Genomic DNA, 20,064 nt, shown 5'->3' on the forward strand with positions numbered 1-20,064 from the left:
GTCTGCATGGTCCCTTTGCATGTGGGTCTTCAATTTTAAGTGAACTCTGTGAAGCTTGTCAGTCTTGCTGCTTTTTTCCCACTGATTTCAAATATGCCATTATTTTTTCAGTCAGTCAGTTATTTCTGAAGATAATTAGTCATTTTTGGAGGAACAATAGACAAAACAGTGTTAGTCATAAAACTGTAATCTTGATATGTTGTAATGCTATGAACACTGGTGCAGGGGTGAGACAGCTGCGCATATTGCGCCATTTTGATACAATTGCATTTTCCTGCGCCAAGCTGCTCCAAAAGCACGAAAATGGCGAAAATTGCGCCAAACTGCTCCAGAAGAGCCTCAACGGCACGGATTTTGATGCTCATGTCAGTTTCGGCGGGGACGAAAGCCTCCCGCATCCCAGTCACCGCTTTTATCGTCGGTCAATCGCAAACACAGAAATGGCACAAATAGAAAGACTGAAACGAAGCAAGCGATAGCTTCTATAACTCGATTCGCCTTCCGTCCGGGTTCGCTGAAACGGCCTCGATTAGGCATCGCTGTGGCAACAAACATGGCCGCCACCTAATCTGGCTGCTACCAACGTGCTCAGTGCGCATCGCTGATAGTTTCCCTGGTTTATTTTGCGCTATCAGCTGGGTTCCAGTCTATTCATTCTATCTGTTGTGGCTCTGAAAAGGGACGTTAACGCGGGGATATGGTTTGAGATTGGTGCCAGATTACGGGAAGTTGCGCGGCTCGAAAAAAAGTTTATTGAAATGTGGGGCCTACGACTTCGGCGTGGTTTGTCCTTGAGTGCGAGACGCGGTGCGCGCGGCGGGTCGTGAAGTGAATTTTTTGGCTGGTTGTGCTGTTGTAAAATGCTGAGGTGCTGCTGTGCTTCGAAGCGCGATCGCGAGCCTCGGGGATGGAACGGTCGATACGAAAGTTGCGGGCTGTGCTGCGGCGCCGCGACCTGTTCAGGCTGCGCCCAATAACTGCAGGACTACAAGGTTGCCATAGAACGCGACTATAACACTTGATGTATGCAAAGTGAAATTTATTGCCAAAATCTAGGTGGCTTAACAGTAACGCTACTCAAATGACCATAGGGTGAACCTGCACCCCGGGGACTGAAACGGGTAGGCTAGTTGGGCTATGCGACCGTTAGCTCGGAGTTGCTCAACTGTTGCCGTGACTACAGTCGTTCGTACAACGCAGCCTGGGATTACAAAAATAATAATTTTAGCATTAAAATGGCAAAAAAATGCCACTATTGCGGAGCCCTTAAATTTGATAAGAGGTTTACCGGTCCGTCTGTTCCGTCGTGTACGTAGTTACCGTGCTGACCGGGACTCGTCTGGGCACTTGGGCATTCGTAGCGGTAGGGGGATTAGTTCCGCGGGCCTGCCTTCGCCTTGTCCGCACCTCCTCGCCCTTCCGCGCGCGCAGGCGCAGACCGGTCCTGGTCAACTCGGTAGCAAAGTAACCAACAGAACAGACGGACTGCTAAAACTCTCTAATGTTAACGGCAGTTTTGTTGTCAGTGTTGCGTGCAGCCGCAATACAATATCACCAGTTTGGAAAAAGGTAGTGCAGTTAGTACTTTATGATACTCCTAAAAACTCTTTCAGGTAAGGCTGTTTCAGTGTTCTGTGTATTCAAAACTGATTGAAATGTGCACTTGACCCTGCAAATTGCTGAAATAATGATTTTTAAAGCTCACAAGACGATGTATTAAATGTCCCTAACTGCTCCAAATCAAGATTCTTCTGCTCCAAAATCTAAATTTTGCTGCTCCGAAAACTGCTCCCAAATCTGTTTGGGCTGTCTCACCCCTGCTGGTGAAGAATGCACTATGGGAAGTGCATTTTTATACTTGGAGCTAATTTTATGGCTGATTAAACTTTGGTGTTTGAAATGGGCGCTCAAAATGGTTCTTTGCCACTGGTGCCACCAAGTTTAATGACCTGTAAAAATTGGTTCCAAGTGATGCATCAAGAAACCGCTTTCTATTGTGCATTCACCAGTGTTCGTTATCAGAAAATATGAAGATAACACTTTTATGGCTGACACTGCTGTGTCTACTGTACCTCCAAAAATGGCTAACTGTATCTTGGGAGCTAATTGACTGACTCAAAAAGTAATGGCATATTTCTTGAAACCAATGGGAAAAAAGCAGAAAGGCTGACAAGTTTCACAGAGTTTACTTAAAAATAAAGGAAGCCATTTGGAGATCCGTGTCCTCTCTCAAGATGTGTAGGAGGAGGCTTTCACAGTTCAGTGTGGCTGTGCTTGGAGTGTGGAATGTGTTTTCGAAAAATGGTGACGAGTGCTGAAAATTGAGCCCAAAATGTGGGTGCTTTAAAATCTTACTTAGAGGTGCAACACAATGATGCATTTAGTAATCAGTGGCAATTTGTGTCATTTTTTTGGTCATTTGTACGGGGAAAGAGAGGGTCGTGTAACTTGTGAAGCATGTCCTTCTACAAACCTGAGAAGCTGTCGTGTTGTCTTTTATTATCCAGCAAAGTTTGTCCGAAAACATTGAAGTCTAGTGAATTTTCAGGCCAGGGCGGTTTTTGTTGCACAGTCAAAAATTTTACGGCCAAGCAGTTTTTTTCACTGAAGTCATGCGTAGCAGTGAGAAACCGTGCTAGTGTGGAAAGCACGACTAGTGAGCATCATCGACGGTAGCTGGGAAGGAGACAGGATGCCTTGTGCAGCCCCATGGGTCAACAAACTGGCCGAGCTGTGTAGGCTGGCCGTGTCCAGCTCGTAGCTAAACTGTTAGCATTTGGCAATCTCCTCTCGTGAAGGGTAAAATTCCAAATGATTTATGTGCCCCGAGCGTGGTCTGTTGTCCTGCGATGCTTAAAAACCTCGTGGCACGCACTGTCGGCGTCAAATGAAACGCGAACACAAAAATAGTAACCAGAACGTGCAAAATGTAAAAATACTGTTCGTAGAGTTCATTAATGGCACGCTATTGGTATATTTGGAAATCCCCTTTTCCCAAGTTTGTTTTTGTAACTAAGCCACGCGTCATTTTGGCTTGCATGGAAAGAAATCATGCCATTTGTGTGTTCAGGTTCATATTTTTGTGTTCGCGTTTCATTTGACGCCGATAGCACATGATGTATGATAGCATGCCCAAACTGGACTGAGGGGGTTGGAAAGCACAGAACAGCTGTAATTATCTGAATTACCTGAAGTTTTCACCGTAGACCGACGTATTTGCCACTGTGTACACAGTGGTCGAGGCGTTCCGCTGCTACACACTGGGTGTAATACGAAAATGGTTATGTCTACAAGATCCTGACGGATCTGTTGAATACTGGCAGTTGGCCCAATTGATCCATGCCTCTTAACCTGTGCAGCCCAGGTGTCAGTTCTGCACATGGAGTGCCAAGTTAAATTACCTGGGCAGTGACTCCTAATTACCTTGGTGGGTTCATCTTTGGGAGAGCGTGTTCTGAGCAATCTCTGTGGTTGATTCCCAGCAGGAGTGACTGTGTCTGCTCGTGTGTGCTTACAGGGCCAAGAAGAAAGATGACGATGAAAGCAGCGGGGACGAAGTGATAACAGCGTGGCAGACAAGAAGTCGAGGTGGGTGTCTCTGTGACGCTGGTTGGGCTTACGTGCTACACAAGGAGATTGCCCAGTGGGGAAGGGTTCAGTTGAAAATGCACGTCATATATTCCCGCCGTAACGCCTATTATTACCGCATCATTTGCATAATCAGGGCTGCATCGTTGTTGCCGGCTTGCGGCACCTGCATGTCTTGCAAGTTCACTGTGGAAATGCATCATATACGTGAAGCCCATTCTACGTGGTGAAACTTCCGCACATGAATTCGCAGCTATGGCACCACTCGTGCGACAAAACAATCTATTTTTTGATTTTCACTGCTGCGACGAATTTCCAAATGCCAAGCGGCATTCTCAAGAGAGGTTCAACTGTTCCCAACATTTGGAAATTGCTAGAGCAACGAGAGTAGATCATTTCGCCGCACAAGCGGCGTTGTAGTTGCAAATTCGCATCATGTAAAACGGGCCCGAGTGTCGCCGAAGGAACAATTTTTTCACTGTGGCTGAGTGGCCACACATTCAAACGGGCTAATTATGATTTATTGTAGGTTTACTGGGACCGGCTAGCCTCTTAATTACAAGTAACCAGACAAAACGAAACTTGTCAAACATTAGTTGTGGTTTTATCGACAATTGTCCTTGGAATTTCGTGTCATTGGTTTCATTGTTGAGAGTCTGGCAAACATTGCGCAGTCGCGTGCAGATGCACTTAGTCATACCTGTCGTGGTGCGCAATGCCGAAAGGTCTTGTTGGGGCTGATGGGCAAAACAAGGGCTGGCGATAGGTATTGTTTTGGAAAAAAGAAAGTTTGTGTGAGGCCTTTTCTCAGGTCATAAACGAACCCCCAAATATGTCCATTTTTCCTGGTGATTCTCAAATTCGTAGACTTTCTACAATGCGCGCTTGACAACCTTCGGGTGAAGGGGGCACAAGTGGTGCAAATAATTAATTATGCAGTAACACACTTAGCTTAATTCTGTGTGATGGTTTTGTTTGTGATGGTTTAACTTTTAGATTACTCTTAGATATTTTTATCATTGATATTGTGCTGTACTTTCTATTTTGACGAGAATGGAAGCCGTGGCCAGCATGTGTAGCAAGCTTGTTTCCGCCACTCAAGTCCAAAGCAATACAGATTTCATAATATTACTGCTCGTGTTAAGGAGGCGGTGGAAATTGGCTGAATATTCTCTTGCGCTGTGTGGTTTTTGTACGGTGTGGGCTGGGCACAGTTGAAATGTGGATGGTCACACCGGGCAAAGAGCTGGTTTAGATGGTTAGCATTAACTTGTAGTTAATTTCATTAACAGTCACTGCCACGGATGCGAGGGCTCTGTTGGCAGCAGTTGGGAAAAGAGTGGGGAGAAGGGTGATACCCTGGGGTGTGCAGGTGATGGAGAGGAGCGGCCTCAGACACCTCCGAAGCCAGCCAAGAAGGAGTGGTGGGACCAGTACGTTTCCGAAGAGGACATCGAGAAGCTGCAGATGAGTGGGAAAATGACGCTGCTCTACAATATCCTCCAGGAATGTGACGCCATCGGCGACAAGGTGTAAGTGGCTCCGAATCGTGTCAGTGTTGCACCTTATCGGTTTTGTCAGCCAGCCTCACGTGAGCTTGCCCGCTGCCACCGTGCGCAGACTGCTGTTCAGCCAGAGCCTGCTGACACTGGACATGGTGGAGAAGATGCTGGAGGAGTGCGACGAGCGGGCGCAGGCGGTGGACCCCGAGACGGCCCTGGTGGACCCGCTGGACCCCTTCCGGGACTGCCACAACTCGTGGGTGCCGGGCTTCGACTACTTCCGCATGGACGGATCGACCAACGTGGACCTGCGCACGCGCTGGATCGAGATGTTCAACGACCCGGCCAACCTGCGGGGCCGCCTGTTCCTCATCTCCACCAAGGCGGGCTCGCTGGGCACAAACTTGGTGGGCGCAAACCGAGTGGTGCTCATGGACGCCTCCTGGAACCCCACCCACGACGTGCAGGCCATCTTCCGCGTCTACCGCTTCGGCCAGAAGAAGCCCGTCTTCATCTACCGCCTGCTCGCGCAGGTAGTACTGCCACACTCGGCGGGGTGGACGAGGGTTGCGCTCGAACGGATGTCGAGTCTCGCCTTCCTGTTGTTGAACTTGCCGTTAATTGTTACGTTTAGTGATCAGATGAGTCCCCCACGCGTATTGTAGCAAAGTGTCGCTGCCTTCCGTCCCTCCTGCTGCCCAGGGGACCATGGAGGAGAAGATCTACGACCGGCAGGTGACCAAGCAGTCGCTGTCGTGCCGAGTGGTGGATGAACAGCAGATTGAGCGGCACTTCAAGGCCTCGGACCTACAGGAGTTGTACACCTTCAACCCGGACAGCAAGAGCAACAGGCCCACACCCATGCTGCCCAAGGTATGGGGTGTCTTCTCCTTCACATATGTTTGGGCCAATGCATGTGTTCCATTGGATTGACGGGTCTCCCCCCTCTCTCCCTTCCAGGATCGCCTTCTGGCCGAGCTGCTGATCCGGCACAAGGACTGGATCGTGACGTACCACGAGCACGACTCCCTGCTCCAGAACATCGTGGACGAGGACCTGACTGAGGAGGAGCGCAAGCTGGCCTGGGAGGAGTACAAGGACGAGCGCGAGGGACGCCTCAAGACCACCTTCGGTGAGGGGCTGCTGCTGCAGCATTCGATGCAGCAGGAGGGAGAACTGCTACTCACCCAAAACAACCTTTGTCAAGTCACTTCTACATGGCCACAGTCAACATGATGATATTCTTAGGGTAGAGTAGTGCTTACATGTACGAGAACTTGGCTTACGTTGCATATTCCCAAGCCATTTCAATTTCTGCTCGCCCTTCAAGCCCTAATCAGATATTTAGATGTCATTGGTTTTGATAAATCAAGCTTACATGCATGATTGGGCACATCATTTGTTTATCATAATTGGGAATTGTGATGAGAGAACTTTGAAAAGGAACTTTGGCAGAATATCTGACCAAGATGTAAATGTTGTCCTTCAAAAACAGAATTTTATGAAAGCTAGGGAAGGGTTTTTTTGGGGGGGAGGGGCTCAAACCTTACAGGACGCTGTCAACTCTCTCGACCTTTTGCGTTGCTACATTTTTCGTTGACCTTGCTTTTTCCCGTGTTGTCTTTTTCTCTAGCTGTTTTGTAATTTCTCTGTGGTGTGAGAAGGAAATTTAAAAGGTTGCACTGTTGCTACTTGCACAGAATTGTAGTGTGCACAAAGCAAAGTTCGTAGCTTCCAATGCCCAAGTCTACGGCTGCACAATAATGTCCTAAAAAAAAAGTTTATTTGGCTGAACATAGATCATTTCTGCAAGGTGTTGTAACGCTTGTGTTACTGAGCCTAGTGCTAGAAAAAACAACCAAAAAGGGGAAAAGTTCATAAATGGTGACTGTTTGGCTGCAGTGGTACTTATTGAACTATCTAGTTACAGCTGATGTTGTGGTTTGTGTTGTCTTTACTGCAGATAACATCCAAGCAACAGGTACTGGACAGACCTTCAGGCTCACGCTGGATCTCAATGCGATAATTGCCGACATAAAGGCCAAGGCAAGTACAAGGGCAGCCACTGCCGTGATTTTGGTCTGCCTCCCGTGGCTGAAATCCCATCTCCTCACCCACTTTTGAGTTCTGTCCAATCTTTGGACCTGCATTTGCGAAATTCCACGTGTGTTGTGTGTGTGTTGCATTGCAAAGTTCTCGGTATGCTAGTGCACCTGAACATATGTTTGAAGTGGTTCCGTGGAAGGCAAGAGAACATCAAATATTGTGTCGCCCGTGTGTATCTTGCAGGTAATGTGTCAGGTTGATTGGAATTGCATAAGGTTCTTGAGGATTCGTTCTACCGAAACTGCTTTACATTGGGTTCAATAGCATCATGGCTTGTGATCTTGGAAGCATCTACTGAAGGCTCATTGAGCATGTTTGTTGAAATCAAACTCCTGTGTCAGCATCCGACACAGCTTGGAACTGCAGCTGGAAGAAGGTGGATAAAAAGAAAAAGAGAAAAGGCACCCTGGAAATTTGGATGACCAGGGGAGCTGTGAGATCATTCATTCTCACTTAACAGCGAAGGTCGCAATTGCTTTGTTGTTGCTATAATATACTCTGACGTACTCGTAGCTGCAGGCCCATCCTTGGTTAATGTAAAATCGATGCAAATGTGCCGCTGGGTGGGTGGTTGGGCCGGTTCAATGTGACATCGCACCCCACATGTCTCCAACACAAAATGCATAAACCACTCCCTTTTTATTCTTGGCACATTCTCATTTGAAATGTGAATTTCTGTGTGACTAACCCACTATCCCAAGACAGTCGAAGGACACCTAAGCACATCATGAGTGTTACACCGTTTTACTAACGCGCACCCGTTTTTTTGCAGTCCTCGATTTTAACGCGCTTAAGGTGTTCTCGATTTTAATGCGCACTAGACTTTCATTATTTAAAATAAAAATGCAACTTTTTCTCATTTGGAACAAGCAAGGTTTATTCCAAAGGTGGCGCGAAATGAAATGTGCCGGTTATGGCTGGCAAGACAAGTCACCATGACGACGGTCCGGAGCAGCGATGGTGCTGCCCCGGCAGCTCTGTCGCTACGGGTCTCTGAGCTGCTCGCTGCTGCTGCACGTACTATGCCAGCGGGTCTTCTGTTTGGAAATATCACCTCCTCTTTGGTCTGCTGAACCCTTTCCATGTCGCCCCGCTTGCGAAAATTTTCTCTTTCTGTTTGCGCCAGTCCCACACGCAAGTGTCCGGAACACTAAACGCACGTGACGCGGCCCGATTTTCATCGCTTTTTGCGCGCAAGATTACTTTCTTCTTAAACACAGCATTGTGGTGAACCCGCCGTGTCTTTGCAGTAGGAAATTCCAAGGCGAAAAGAACAGATGAACGCAAGAAAAGACTATGCAGATAACAAAGGCAGACATGCGCCATCTTGAAACGTCGATGGCGATATGGCGCCGCAGTTTTGAGTCGTACTCGATTGTAACGCATATGTGATTTTGGGACCTATTTTTCTGGAAAAAAGGTGCGCGTTAGATTCGAGTATATACGGTAGATGCGAAAGCATTAACGTGCATTTAAACGCCTGAGGTGCTTCGCTTCCGCTCCACATTTTCGAAGGGAGGGGGTGACATGATTTGCTTTGCGATACTCTTTGCGCTGCCAAAGGCCTTCGATCTGTCTCCCATTGTGTTGCGCCACCACTCGTTTCCTTTTGCTACTGCGGCATTGAGGCACGTGCTGTGGAACACCTCACGATTCAGAGGCATGGAGCTTCAGGAGTTTTTATGCAAGAACATCGACAAATGCATGAAAGCCTAGCCTAGTGAACCTCCTCTATATAAACACGCGGTTCCTCCTGTTCTCCTTGTGTTGCAGTTCCCAAGTATGACGTCCGAGATGCTAGTCGCCCAGCTGCGTAACGTTCTGCTGGCCTACCGGAACACGTTCCAGCAGCGACAGACCGCAGCGTTTCAAAAAAGGGGCGAGGTAACAGTGCGAAAAAACATTTTCCTGTGTTTTCGCGTTGGTCTCGCTTTGCAGGGGTTTGTGTCTTGATGGTTGGCCTTTCTCTGTTTTTTCAGTTCCTGAAGGAGAAATTGGTGGTGCCCAATGAAATCCTCAAGGACCTCACAGAGGCTGGCCTTGCCATCCAGCAACTGAACCAAGTCCTTTCAAAATTGCAGAACATTGTACTACCGGTAAGCAATGCAATTCATGGGTCGGCTTAGATTTGAAAATGTATATTCAAGCGTGCTGCGTACTTATTCAAACCCAGAACGGCTCACAGTTAGTGCTGCCTGGAGGTTCGCCTAGAAGCAGAGTATTGTAGCCACTTGTAGCTGCAGTTGTAACTAACCAAAGCACAAGCGACAGGCCTTCATCTTTATTGCGCTTGCCCAGTGTTCCTAATTGGGCGGGTAACACAAATTTGCCTGCTTGGTGCCGCTATAGCCCCTGGAAATTTGGCTAGTCTGCCGTCCGAGGCCTTCGGCAGGGTTGTAGTGCCCAGGATATGCTGGCTAGTGTGTCGAAGGTAGCGCTTCGCTTTGGGAGAAGGTGGCGCCGTTTGCAATGAAAGCCCACCGATGCTGCCAGATGGCGCCGCTTGGTGGGAGGGCGCTGCCTCAGCAGACAATGCAGTGTTTTTTTTTTTTTTTTTTTTTTTTTCCCCTTCTTTTTCTTCTTCGGAAGGTGGGAAGGTGGCCTTGTGCGTGCGTGATTAAAGTGCTTGTGGACGTATTTTTTCTACGCCGAGATGCGCCGTTTATTGTTCTGTGTAAGCGCTTGCACATACAACCCATTCCGTCCGCCCCTCCCAGCAGTTTCGGGCTGATATTGCATCGGTTCTACAGAAGCGCGCTTGCATCCATGCCGCGCCAAACTGCGGACTGAGTTCCTGGTCGTTGTTTTCTTGTGCCTGTCGCTAAAGCAGCTTTGCATAACTGTAAAAAAAGTTGACAAAGCCTAAGTTATTGTGCAAATTGACAACATGCTAATTGCTCACGCCGCTGTGTAAAAGCAGTTATGCCCGTACGTAATTTCATGTTTGCCGCTACGGTGGATGCTACGCTGCAAGCGGAATAGGAATGAAGCATCAGAGAAAAATACAGAAGGGTGTATAACAGGGTGCCAGCTGCAGTTGTTTGCGAAAAGTATGTTGAGAGAAGTTGTATCGAGCGCACATTGTGACTGTGGTGTCAGCAAAGCGAAAAACTAAACATATTCGTAAGAAAAAAGTTTCCAACAAAGCATCACAAGCGCGCTGCGTCGGATGTCTCCTAGTTTGGTGCAGCGCACGCCTAATCGGTGAGCCTTGAAAACTTTGGTGCCAACAACGGAGCTCCTGCAATTGTAAAGGGCAGCATACGCCCTGGTTCAAGCGCTGGTGCATTGTAGAACGATGCTGCACACGTGTAACAGCAACCAATTACGATATATCCTATATTCCAGTGACATGGCGATGGAAGTGCCACCTGTGCCAGTGGTTAATTCATTAGGTAACGTCTGCTGTGACGCTGAAGACAAAAAATGCTGCTCGGGACGTATGCACTAATTTTCTAGAATAACTGCAACAGCTCCTGCATGCACCTTATAGGCCTAACATTTGGTTTGGGGTCTACGCATGAGTCAGTGCCCACTGCTTGGCGTACAGTGAGTACTTTTTCGACTGTGTTCAAGGTTTTAAACCTCAAAATTTGAGGTTGGGCTAAACTGCAAAGAATGACGTTAGGCCTAACGTTTGCAGCGAACAACCTTGCGGCATTCTCATCGTACGTCGAGCTGTGTGGGTGAAAGCTGTCGACGTTCCCCTCAAAACATGACGTTAAGCTTATACACGTTGCACTGCTGCATGCCTGCGCCACCTTCTCCCTCTGCTGCACATCAACCCTCTTGTGGAGGGGGCCTAATGGAGCTGTTGCCAAGCTATGCAGAGGCGTTTTAATTTTTCTGCACTTGACCCACCCTGATCATCATTGCTGTCAGAAAAAGTTGGCTTTCCTGCAGCCTGTTTTCGCCTATAGACATCCTCAGTGAGAGGCTGGAATCTTCGCTTTAAAAGTAGCAAATGAATAATTTTTCAACAAAAATTTATTGGAACTGCAACTTCAATGGCAAACATGGCGAGTGTGCTGCATGGTGCACCGAGAGGGCACCGCGGTCGACCGGTGTGCTATTTTTCAAGCGCTTTCATCGCTGAGGCGACACACCGTTCTACTAATGCGAAACTGGCCCGGACAGCAGGCTAGCCAGGTTTCCAGGGACTGTAGCGCCGCCTTTAAACGGAAAGTGGTGCTGGAGGCCGAGAGCTCGTCAAACCTCCAGGAAAGGCGGCAACTCAGCATGGGTGAAAAGAACATCCGCAGTGGAGGGGGTCTCGAGACAAGCCTGGGGTGACATTGCAGAAACCTTGACTTCAGGGTCTCAAAGTCCAGCGCTGAAAGTGCACTTGACAGCACCGAACATTACGCACTTTCTATGAAGGTGACAAGTACAAGGAGGGAGAGTAACTGCGAATCCAGCAGAAATGGGGATGTCGAGCTAGTCGGAGCAGTTTTGTGGCTAGAAGGTGTGTTTATACCATATTTGCACGATTAAAATGCGCCCCCGATTGTAATGCGCAGGCAAGTTCACCTATAAAAATTTGAAAAAATAGTTTGGCGCCGATTTTACCACGTTTCTGTAAAAGACGACACCAAGTACCTGATGGAAGACATTTTATTGGACATACGCAACTGTGGCACCAAAAATCTCTTGTGCTTCATAAACTTTCTTATCCAGCTCCTGTGAGCGTTAAAACTAAAGCGGGAAACGTCGAAAGCCGAGTTCGGTTTTGAGCCCAGTTGTAGCGCACGCGCTAATTCTAAGGCTACTTTAAGCGAAAAAAGGTGCGCACTAGAATCGTGCAAATATGGCAGTTTTGTGGCTGCTGTCATCCTCGCCTATTTTGGTCGGTTTACATTTGAGGAATTTATATTTTTGGCCTTTGGAATTGCAGGGGTTGGCTCAGTATCAGAACCAGCCTAGGTTTGAGTGAATATGGTAAATTGCGATTCGTCATGGGATCCACCCATCTTGAGCAAATTGCACGTGTGTAGCTCTTGATACTCATTTTAGGAGAATAGGTCGTCTTAGAATGCAGTGTTCCAAGCAATAATTTGTCCACACATGTTGCGACGTATTGTTGTCGGCTTAACAAGGAACAAAGGGATGCCACTCTGCTCGCATGAGTGAGAAGCAGAATGACGCGTGGGATCATGATCCTTACGAGTGAGTGTCTGATCAGCCTGCTCCTCATGTGGCAGTGGGGATGGATGAGTGGAGCAGAGTGAGATGATGCCCCTGGTGGTACTGTGCCCCCTTTCCTTGTGAGGGACTGTGATGCCCTTTCCTCAGATTTGAGTAGCCAGTGTGAGCAGCCAATTGAGGAGGAGCAGTGTGCATGTGCTTGCATGCATATGAATACACCCATCACCTCTCATTGTATGCAGTGTTCATTGAAAGGAGTGCAGACCAAAATTTTTTGTTTGTCTTGCTGCAGCAACAATTCCAGCAGCAGCAGCCGCAGTACCAGCAGCAGCAGCAGCAGCAGCAACAGTACCAGCAGCAGTACCAACAGCAGCAGCAGCAGCTGCCGCGGTACCAGTACACCTACACTCGACAGGGGGTCGGTAATGTGCAGGCTCAGTTCCAGGCTCAGTACCAGCAGGCTCGGGCTCAGGCTCAGGCCCAGGCTCAGGCTCAAGCTCAAGCGAGGCAGCAGGCATGGCAGCAGCAGCGGCAGCAGCAGCAGCAGCAGCAGCAGCAGCAGGCCAAGCCCACCATGTCTCAGGCTGAGCAGATCTACACAGTGGCGTACCAGTACATGCTCCGGCGGGGGGCCAGCCAGCAAGCGGCTCGCGAGTACGCACTCAAGCAGCAGAAGCAGGCCTTCCAGCGGCTGCTCATGCAGATGGGCACCTCGACCAACATCACCACGGGGCCGGTCATCTCTGAAGTGGACGACGACGCCCCCTCAACCGCCTCTTCGGCGGCTCCATCGTCATCCTCCTCATCGGTGGTCATCACGGAGATCGATTGATTGGTTGACACTCTGCCTTGACCTGAGTACGTGACATGTGGGTGGTGATGTGCGAAAGGACTCTGTGTTGCACTTTCCCCTGGATGTCGGCCTTTTCACTTGCGACTGGCTGTGGACGCAAAGGACAATAGACGTTGCTGGAGTGGCTAGCCTAGATATATCAGCAGGCCTTTATGTCGTCACTCAAGAGTGCACCCTGGGAGAGTTTTCCCGGGAGTGGCCCTGTGTGCAAAGCGAAGTACTGTGCATATTGCTTTCATGTTGGGGAGGATGCGAAGAAGACGTGTTGCGATAATTGCGGTGCATTCTATGCTTTTTTAGTTCGTTCTGTACGCGTGACTTGTGTGACTGTCCTTGTGGGCTCAAGGGCTCTGTTTTCGAAGCTGTGCTGTTTGAATGTCACAGGCTTGCTCATCGGCCAGCGTTGGTGCGACCAGCGTCAAGAGGATGAGCCCTCGGGTGTGCATATTTATTTGTGATAGAGTTGGCCATATCGCAGATTATCTTCCTTTGTGGTTCACAATGCTGTGGGATTGGCAGGACCACCAGCACGCATTGCTGGTGCAGTGTTGAGTGCTTTTCTGAGCTGTTATATGGATCTTCATCGTTGGTGGTGCCCTCTTGCGAGTCCAGAGCATCTGGCCTGACATTTGGCTTAGGCTGTCGCTCGTTGGGTCTTATTTTTAGTCAAGCAACTTTTTTTCCAATTTTTCCTTTTGAGCTGATGTCGTAGTTTTCCTCTACATTCCCGATTTTATTGACTATGCTGCGGGTTTGCTGCATTTTTACGTATTTTCTGCACGGCGTAGGGTGTGAGTCGCCCTGTGCATGTGCAGTCTGAACACAAATAAAACTCCTCTTTCACCGCCTCGAGTGCCAGTTGAATGCCCATTCCCAGCCTGGACTAAAGATTCTGGAGTTGGTCAAAATTTACCTTGTTCAACAGCATTCCTTATGTGCTGTAGAGATCCTTATGTGCAGCACATATTTGGTGTGAGAATCACAATAAAGCACCTGCAAATTAAATTTGTACTGTAGTATAATAACTAAAAACTGGCACACAAAATAGGATGGGGGGGGGGCTTTTAAGAGACGGAACTGTTTTGATACAGCAAACAAGCAGCAAGATGTTTCCTCTTGGTACGCACATGGGTGTGCACGTCTAGTAACTGCAATTTCCAGACACTTTGAATTCACCTTGATCTCTTGAAGGGATTCATATTTCATAAAATTATGCAGGCAAACATTTACCAGCATCTTTTTCTGCACTTCCATACTAAGAATAAGGGGATGATAGAATCAAAGAAAACTGTCCAAAAGGAAAGCTTTGTGGCATTCAGTGGGACTCTAAAGCTATATTTGGCATTAACCCCCAAAACCCCCTTCCTTGGCCCCAGTCAAAGCCCGCCACAAAGCGGAGAGAATGTCACCAAGTCTTGCAAGGCTATATTTAAGAGTGAGTGAAGGCAGAAAGTGATGGCATATGGGAATGTGATGAAATATATGTTCTGGTAAAGCCCCCCCCCCCCCCCCCCCCCATCTTTTTTTTTTTAATCGAGCTTTATAATCCGTGTACCCAGATGCACAAACTGATTGCTTGTCCATTTTTATCCTCACAGATGTCAAGTTGCATAAAAATAGAGCACTGTATGCGGACGTAATGCATGCAGGATTTGTAGTAATGTGTGGAAACTAAAACTTTCCCTCTCTCTTTTTCATGCATATTTTATTCAGTGGGTAGTGCTCCGTTTTAAGCAGTATTTTATTTCTTGACATTGGTATATGTTTTGCTAAGTTACTAGCTTCCTGTTTTATGTTGTAGCGTTCTACTTCATCACGCGAAACGGTTCCTGTGTAAGATTTTAATCAACGTGAGAGAATGCGTGTCAAATAAAGCTGATGTCGTTGAGTGAAAGATTCTTGACTTGGTGCACCACCAGGTTTTTGTGACAGCACAGCCATTCAGCATTTGTAAATGGTGAACAGTCATTAGTAAGTGAATCAAGCTGAACATGATGTAGGTATGCAATGTGTGCATCCAAAAAGAAAGCTAATAGTCTGAAGAATTCGCACATTGTCATGTACACTTTTGCCTCGTTGAGACAGATGACTTAGATTATAGATTATTTTCTTAGCAATGAAACTAATTCAGTGCTTCTACAATTCGTTATTAGGAAAACTCGTGGTTTGGACAAAATGCTCGAGAGCCATATATTTTCATATCGTTAATATGAGCAGCTAGCACGAACAGATCGTCGATAGAAATAGTTTTAGCGGCTGCCTTCTATCATCTCTGCTTTCCTAATGGTTCATCAGTGTTTCCATGTGGGAAACTTGACTGCACACCATTGGCATTGGCAGCGTGTACGCTGCCTGGTACATACAGTCATTGTCGATTGTACAGTGTGACTGCTGCAAATTACTATACGAGTGCATAAAAGTGGTCTCGCACTAGCGGGCCTCTTGAGCCTTGAAGGGCTTCTGACACATTACAGAGTGTGGCGTTAGAAATTTGTACATTCGTAGGGTGACCTGGTTAACAGGATCCGCGCCACATGTAAGCTTCTTGTGTAAAGCGCAAAGATCACAGTTTTACTGCTAAGTTTATAGCCTGTTTTCTTTGCTTTTGAATTGCCGCCATTATTACCCACATTTATGCAATTCTGACAGCTCTCCCATTCACTTCCAGTGACGGGAGATATTGGCTCAGCGCCAGCGGAATCTTCCTATGTCGGCACATTTATTTAATTAGCATTGTGTACAACATGCCTGTGCTCTATCATATTCATCTAAGTTCTTTTTTTTTTTACCATGTTGTCGCACTCCTCACCACAGACAGAAGCACAGCTTGTTAAAATACGTGTGTATCTTGCTTGAGTTTGACGACCATGTGCCCGTGCCACGCTGCAAAACCCTCCAGCCGACGCTTGGAGAAGGCAGGCTGAGCATATTCAGTAGTGTGAATCGGTGCGTTTTGTGATCACGGATTTTCTGAAGTTTTCCTAAGTTTTCCAGCCATCGTTCTTATCCAAGCACAAAAACAAAACTTCTCAGTCAGTGGCTGAACATCCAGGAAAGGGGCTGTTACTGCCACGTCACCAGACACTACAGCAAGATGCGGCAAAACGTGTCGGGCTCACAACTTCCGAGAGACAAAATCTGTAGAAATTTTTAGAAGATACTTTGTTACTGATGCTAATGGAAGAAAATTATCACGTAATTTAGTGTCGGACCTGCCAGCAAAATGCCCACACTTGCAAACCTGACTGCTGCTCCTAGCGTACCATTCGGGAGGGGATTTGGAAGGTGTTCACTAGATGGCAATGCCGAGATGATTGAACAAACCTGCAGTAAAGTTTTTTAGGCCTAGCTGGCGTCATATTCCATTATAAGTCCTCAATTCACTTTTTGAATTGTGAGCGGTAGGTGGCGTTATTAACCCTGTTGAGTAGGGGGGTCATGATTTGATCTTTACTGGAATGAGGTGTCGCGTTGTTGTCCAGTGGAATAACAAGCATAATGATACACCGAATCATTTTCATCTGGTGCCTTTGGGGTGAAGGTAGTGTGTCAGATTTGTATTTTATTTATTTATACATACTGCAGCCCAATTGGGCTATCGCAGGAGTGGGTAGGTACATAAAATGCAAAACACTTTTTTGCACAGAATAACACATAAAAAGGTGATAGGTGGGTTGCAGCCCTCGTGTGCACTTTTTCATCTCACGGGCATTTTGGCACCAAGTTTACTTCGCAATTCAGCGCACTCGCTTAGTTATCGGAATTGTGGAGGCCGGGTACATCACAACGTTCCTCTCAGTAACATACCCAGTATAATTGAAATAAGCGACACCGCAAGTTTCCAAGGCATCCAGCTTGTGTTCCGGAAAAGTGAGGCATATTTTCGCAAACTTGGCAGGCTACGCTGCTGCAATGGCGTTCCCAACGTCAAGATGTTGAGCTACTCTTCTCCATACGTTATCCCCTTTTCTGTCGCCACGGGCACCAGATACATAACAATAACCCCTCTGAGGTGTTTCAATACTCCAGGCCTAAACGAATAAACGAAACAAAACTGCCCAATAAAAAGAATGAATGAAATCACGTTTATTTCGAACGAAATGTTTGTGAGCTGCGATGGATGGTGCAATGCCAACATTTTTCAACGCTAGCGTTACCCGAGACGAAAAAATGTTCGTGCAAAGAGCTCCATTGCTTGAGAGCGCAGATCGTTTTTTTACTTGTAACAAGAAGAGTAGTATTCTTCTTCCAGTTCATACAGCTCGGCAGCCATGTCGTCCCGCAGTGCCATCAACCGCTGGTCGCAGTCCATTTGAAAGGCACAGTAGCGCTGACTGTTCTGGGCTATGGAGTCGTTCACAAAGGGGAAGTCGTTGAGGATGAGGTATTGCTTGATGTCCGAGATCAGTTTCATCAGCGACTCTCCAGCGCGGACCTAGGAAAGAAATGGAAATAACTGACACCGGAGTCCCTTCACTACCTCTTAAAACAGCTGTTTAGCTCTGCGTTACTTACTATATTGGCTGCCCGGACGGTCATTTCGTAGTGATCTTGTATTCCCTGGAGAGGCCTCAAGACCTGGCCTTCATCTTCGGGAGGCACACGGGTAGATTTGATGATTTCAGTGAAGTTGTCCACCATTGATTTGATGTCATCCTTGAGTTGCTTGGTGTAGGATTTTAAGAGGGCCTCCTTGCTTTGACTCAGTCCTTTCGCTTGCGCCATGTTAAACTCGGGCTACGTTGCGAGTTGGCCAGAGACTCGTGCTCCGCTAAAACGAACAAGTAGAGATGAGCAGATTCAAACGTTTGTGGATCGCGAACATAGCCACAGAACTCGGGCAGGCACATTCGGAATGAAAACAACGAAAACAAAGCACCGAGTTTCGAAAGCGAACGTGCGATTGGCGCGCCACTTAGGAAACAAGCAAATAAACACCTTTAATTATAATTATTTATTACTTAAAATGCATTAATTTGTACATGCAAAAGTTTTAAATATTTGGTATGAAGCCTTTTATTTGTTTATGGTTCAAATTACTGCAGCATAACGGTTCTGTAGGCACGTTGTGAAAACGTGGTGGCGCGGCTGTCGGCAGCGATGGATAGTATGTAGGCAAAATTAGGGAGCGTTTGCATTGGCGGGAGGTTTTGACACAGTTTTCGCGGGCGGACAACATGCAAGTTTGGTTAATTCGAAAGATTGCCTCGTTACAGTAACTCTGACACCGCTTTTAGCGCAAAAATATTTTCGAAGTGCAGATGACACATACTACATTCTTAAATGGGAACATTCCTGTCTTTTTTATTTCCTTTTTTGTTGTTGTTCCTTGTTACCTTTTTCTGAAGAGATTGCAACCTTGATGTACGCCTCCCCTTATGTAATGCCTCTGGGCCCTTAAGGATGAATAAATGAAATGAAATGAAATTTTAAACAAGTTCTCCAACATGACGGAAGACAATAAGAAACTTTGCTACGAAGTACCCTGGACGTTGTGGTAAAGTGAGAGTGCGAGACGCCGAGAGCGTTCAAAGATGATATCAATACTCTAAAAGAGATATCGCGGTGCGCTTGTACGCGGGAGAGCTGAGCGTTTCTTGCACGGCGAAGCGACGGGCAAAAGAGCACCAAGTTCAGAAAAAATTAAGGTACGCTCGCAGAAAAGCGATAACTGAAATAGAGTATGAAGGTGTTGCGCATGATGACCAGGGTATAATGTTCAACGCAGCTTCTGTGATCATTAGGAAAAGTTGTTCGCGCGTACTGTTGAGGCGGCTAAGTTTAAAGGCGATTTTTTGTGTTTGGAACCAGGCTTGGACAAAGAAACCTCTAAGTATATCGCAAGGGATATTACCGTTTGAAGAGGTGAGGAGAGCTATCGATGAGAACCCCGGCAAGACACCGGGCCTTGATGGCATACCCGCATCCTTCTGACAAAATTCGATGACGCCGGTCCAATGTTGTGCAAAGTGTAGAGCCTTATCATAGAGGAGCGTTCCCGCCTTCATCCCTGGAGTCGCACATGATTTTTATTCGGAAAGCCGAGGACGAAGCAAAACTCAGAGTTATATCCGGGTAGCGCCCAATTAGTCTCACAAATATGGACTACAAAGTTCTGCCGAACTTTGTTCTAGCTTCCCGCCTGCAGGGTGTAATTGATGACATTGTGGGGCCGCACAAAACGTGCGGAATAAAAGAGAGATCAATAGTTACCAATGTGCACACCGCTAGCAGCGGTTTGGAGTGTTGCTAGCGTTCGAGGTGCTTCAGCCATGCTCCAAATAGACCTGGCAAAAACCTTCGATCAGGTATTGCGCGAACTTCTTTTAGACAAGTTAGAACAGGCTATATATATATATATATATATATATATATATATATATATATAATGTAGGGTTGGCTATTCTTGACGGTGTGCCCATGGCATCATAGGCATGTTGTCAACAAAACAATCGGCAAACCCATCCCGGTTCGACGCTCAGTGCGTCATGGTTGTTCCTTGTCCCCGTTGCCGTGGAGGAAGCCGTTTCGTGTTTACATTGAAGTCTCTTATTCAGGAGTCAAAGTATCAATGGCGTTCGACTAGAGTAATGCGAGGTGCGCGGTTGGGCGTATGCTGACGACATTGCTCTCTTTTGTGTCGAAAGGAGCAGTCTTTTTATGCAGCCATGGGCAATTGAAATACGAACCGCGGAACGCACGCGGCTGAAGCTACCGGTGCCGTCACCTGGCAGCGGCCGGGGAAAAGACACGGACATGTGCAGTTGAGAGGTCGGGAGCGAGGGTGCTCAAATTTCCTCTATGTGGCGTTGGGGTGCTTGTCGCACTGCGATACGTTGCCCTCTCCTCGCTCGCGTGCTTCCCTTGTCG

At 47.3% G+C, this 20,064-nt stretch overlaps 2 protein-coding genes across 2 annotated transcripts in view; one reads left to right on the plus strand and one right to left on the minus strand.

The window, feature by feature from the left end:
• The window catches only part of LOC144174392 (uncharacterized), a 56,375-nt gene extending 41,287 nt beyond the window's left edge, over positions 1 to 15,088 (plus strand). The window contains exons 18-26 of the mRNA XM_077703071.1: positions 3,518 to 3,588; positions 4,961 to 5,120; positions 5,209 to 5,623; positions 5,793 to 5,963; positions 6,051 to 6,222; positions 7,054 to 7,136; positions 8,970 to 9,080; positions 9,176 to 9,292; positions 12,634 to 15,088. Coding sequence (XP_077559197.1) covers positions 3,518 to 3,588; positions 4,961 to 5,120; positions 5,209 to 5,623; positions 5,793 to 5,963; positions 6,051 to 6,222; positions 7,054 to 7,136; positions 8,970 to 9,080; positions 9,176 to 9,292; positions 12,634 to 13,173 — 1,840 coding nt within the window. The 3' untranslated portion in view covers positions 13,174 to 15,088. The remainder of the gene's footprint in view (positions 1 to 3,517; positions 3,589 to 4,960; positions 5,121 to 5,208; positions 5,624 to 5,792; positions 5,964 to 6,050; positions 6,223 to 7,053; positions 7,137 to 8,969; positions 9,081 to 9,175; positions 9,293 to 12,633) is intronic.
• Positions 15,089 to 17,256: 2,168 nt separating this feature from the next.
• Positions 17,257 to 18,084, minus strand: Med22 (Mediator complex subunit 22). Its single transcript, XM_077703073.1, has 2 exons — positions 17,710 to 18,084; positions 17,257 to 17,629 (listed from the first exon to the last, which is right to left on the minus strand). The coding sequence occupies exons 1-2, from the start codon at positions 17,917 to 17,919 to the stop codon at positions 17,411 to 17,413; spliced, it is 429 nt and encodes a 142-aa protein (XP_077559199.1). The 5' UTR covers positions 17,920 to 18,084; the 3' UTR covers positions 17,257 to 17,410.
• Between the last annotated feature and the right edge of the window lie 1,980 nt (positions 18,085 to 20,064).

Source organism: Haemaphysalis longicornis, unplaced genomic scaffold, assembly GCF_048455015.1.
Source record: "Haemaphysalis longicornis isolate Haplotype H1 unplaced genomic scaffold, Haemaphysalis longicornis Haplotype H1 scaffold_3, whole genome shotgun sequence".
NCBI lineage: Eukaryota > Metazoa > Arthropoda > Arachnida > Ixodida > Ixodidae > Haemaphysalis > Haemaphysalis longicornis.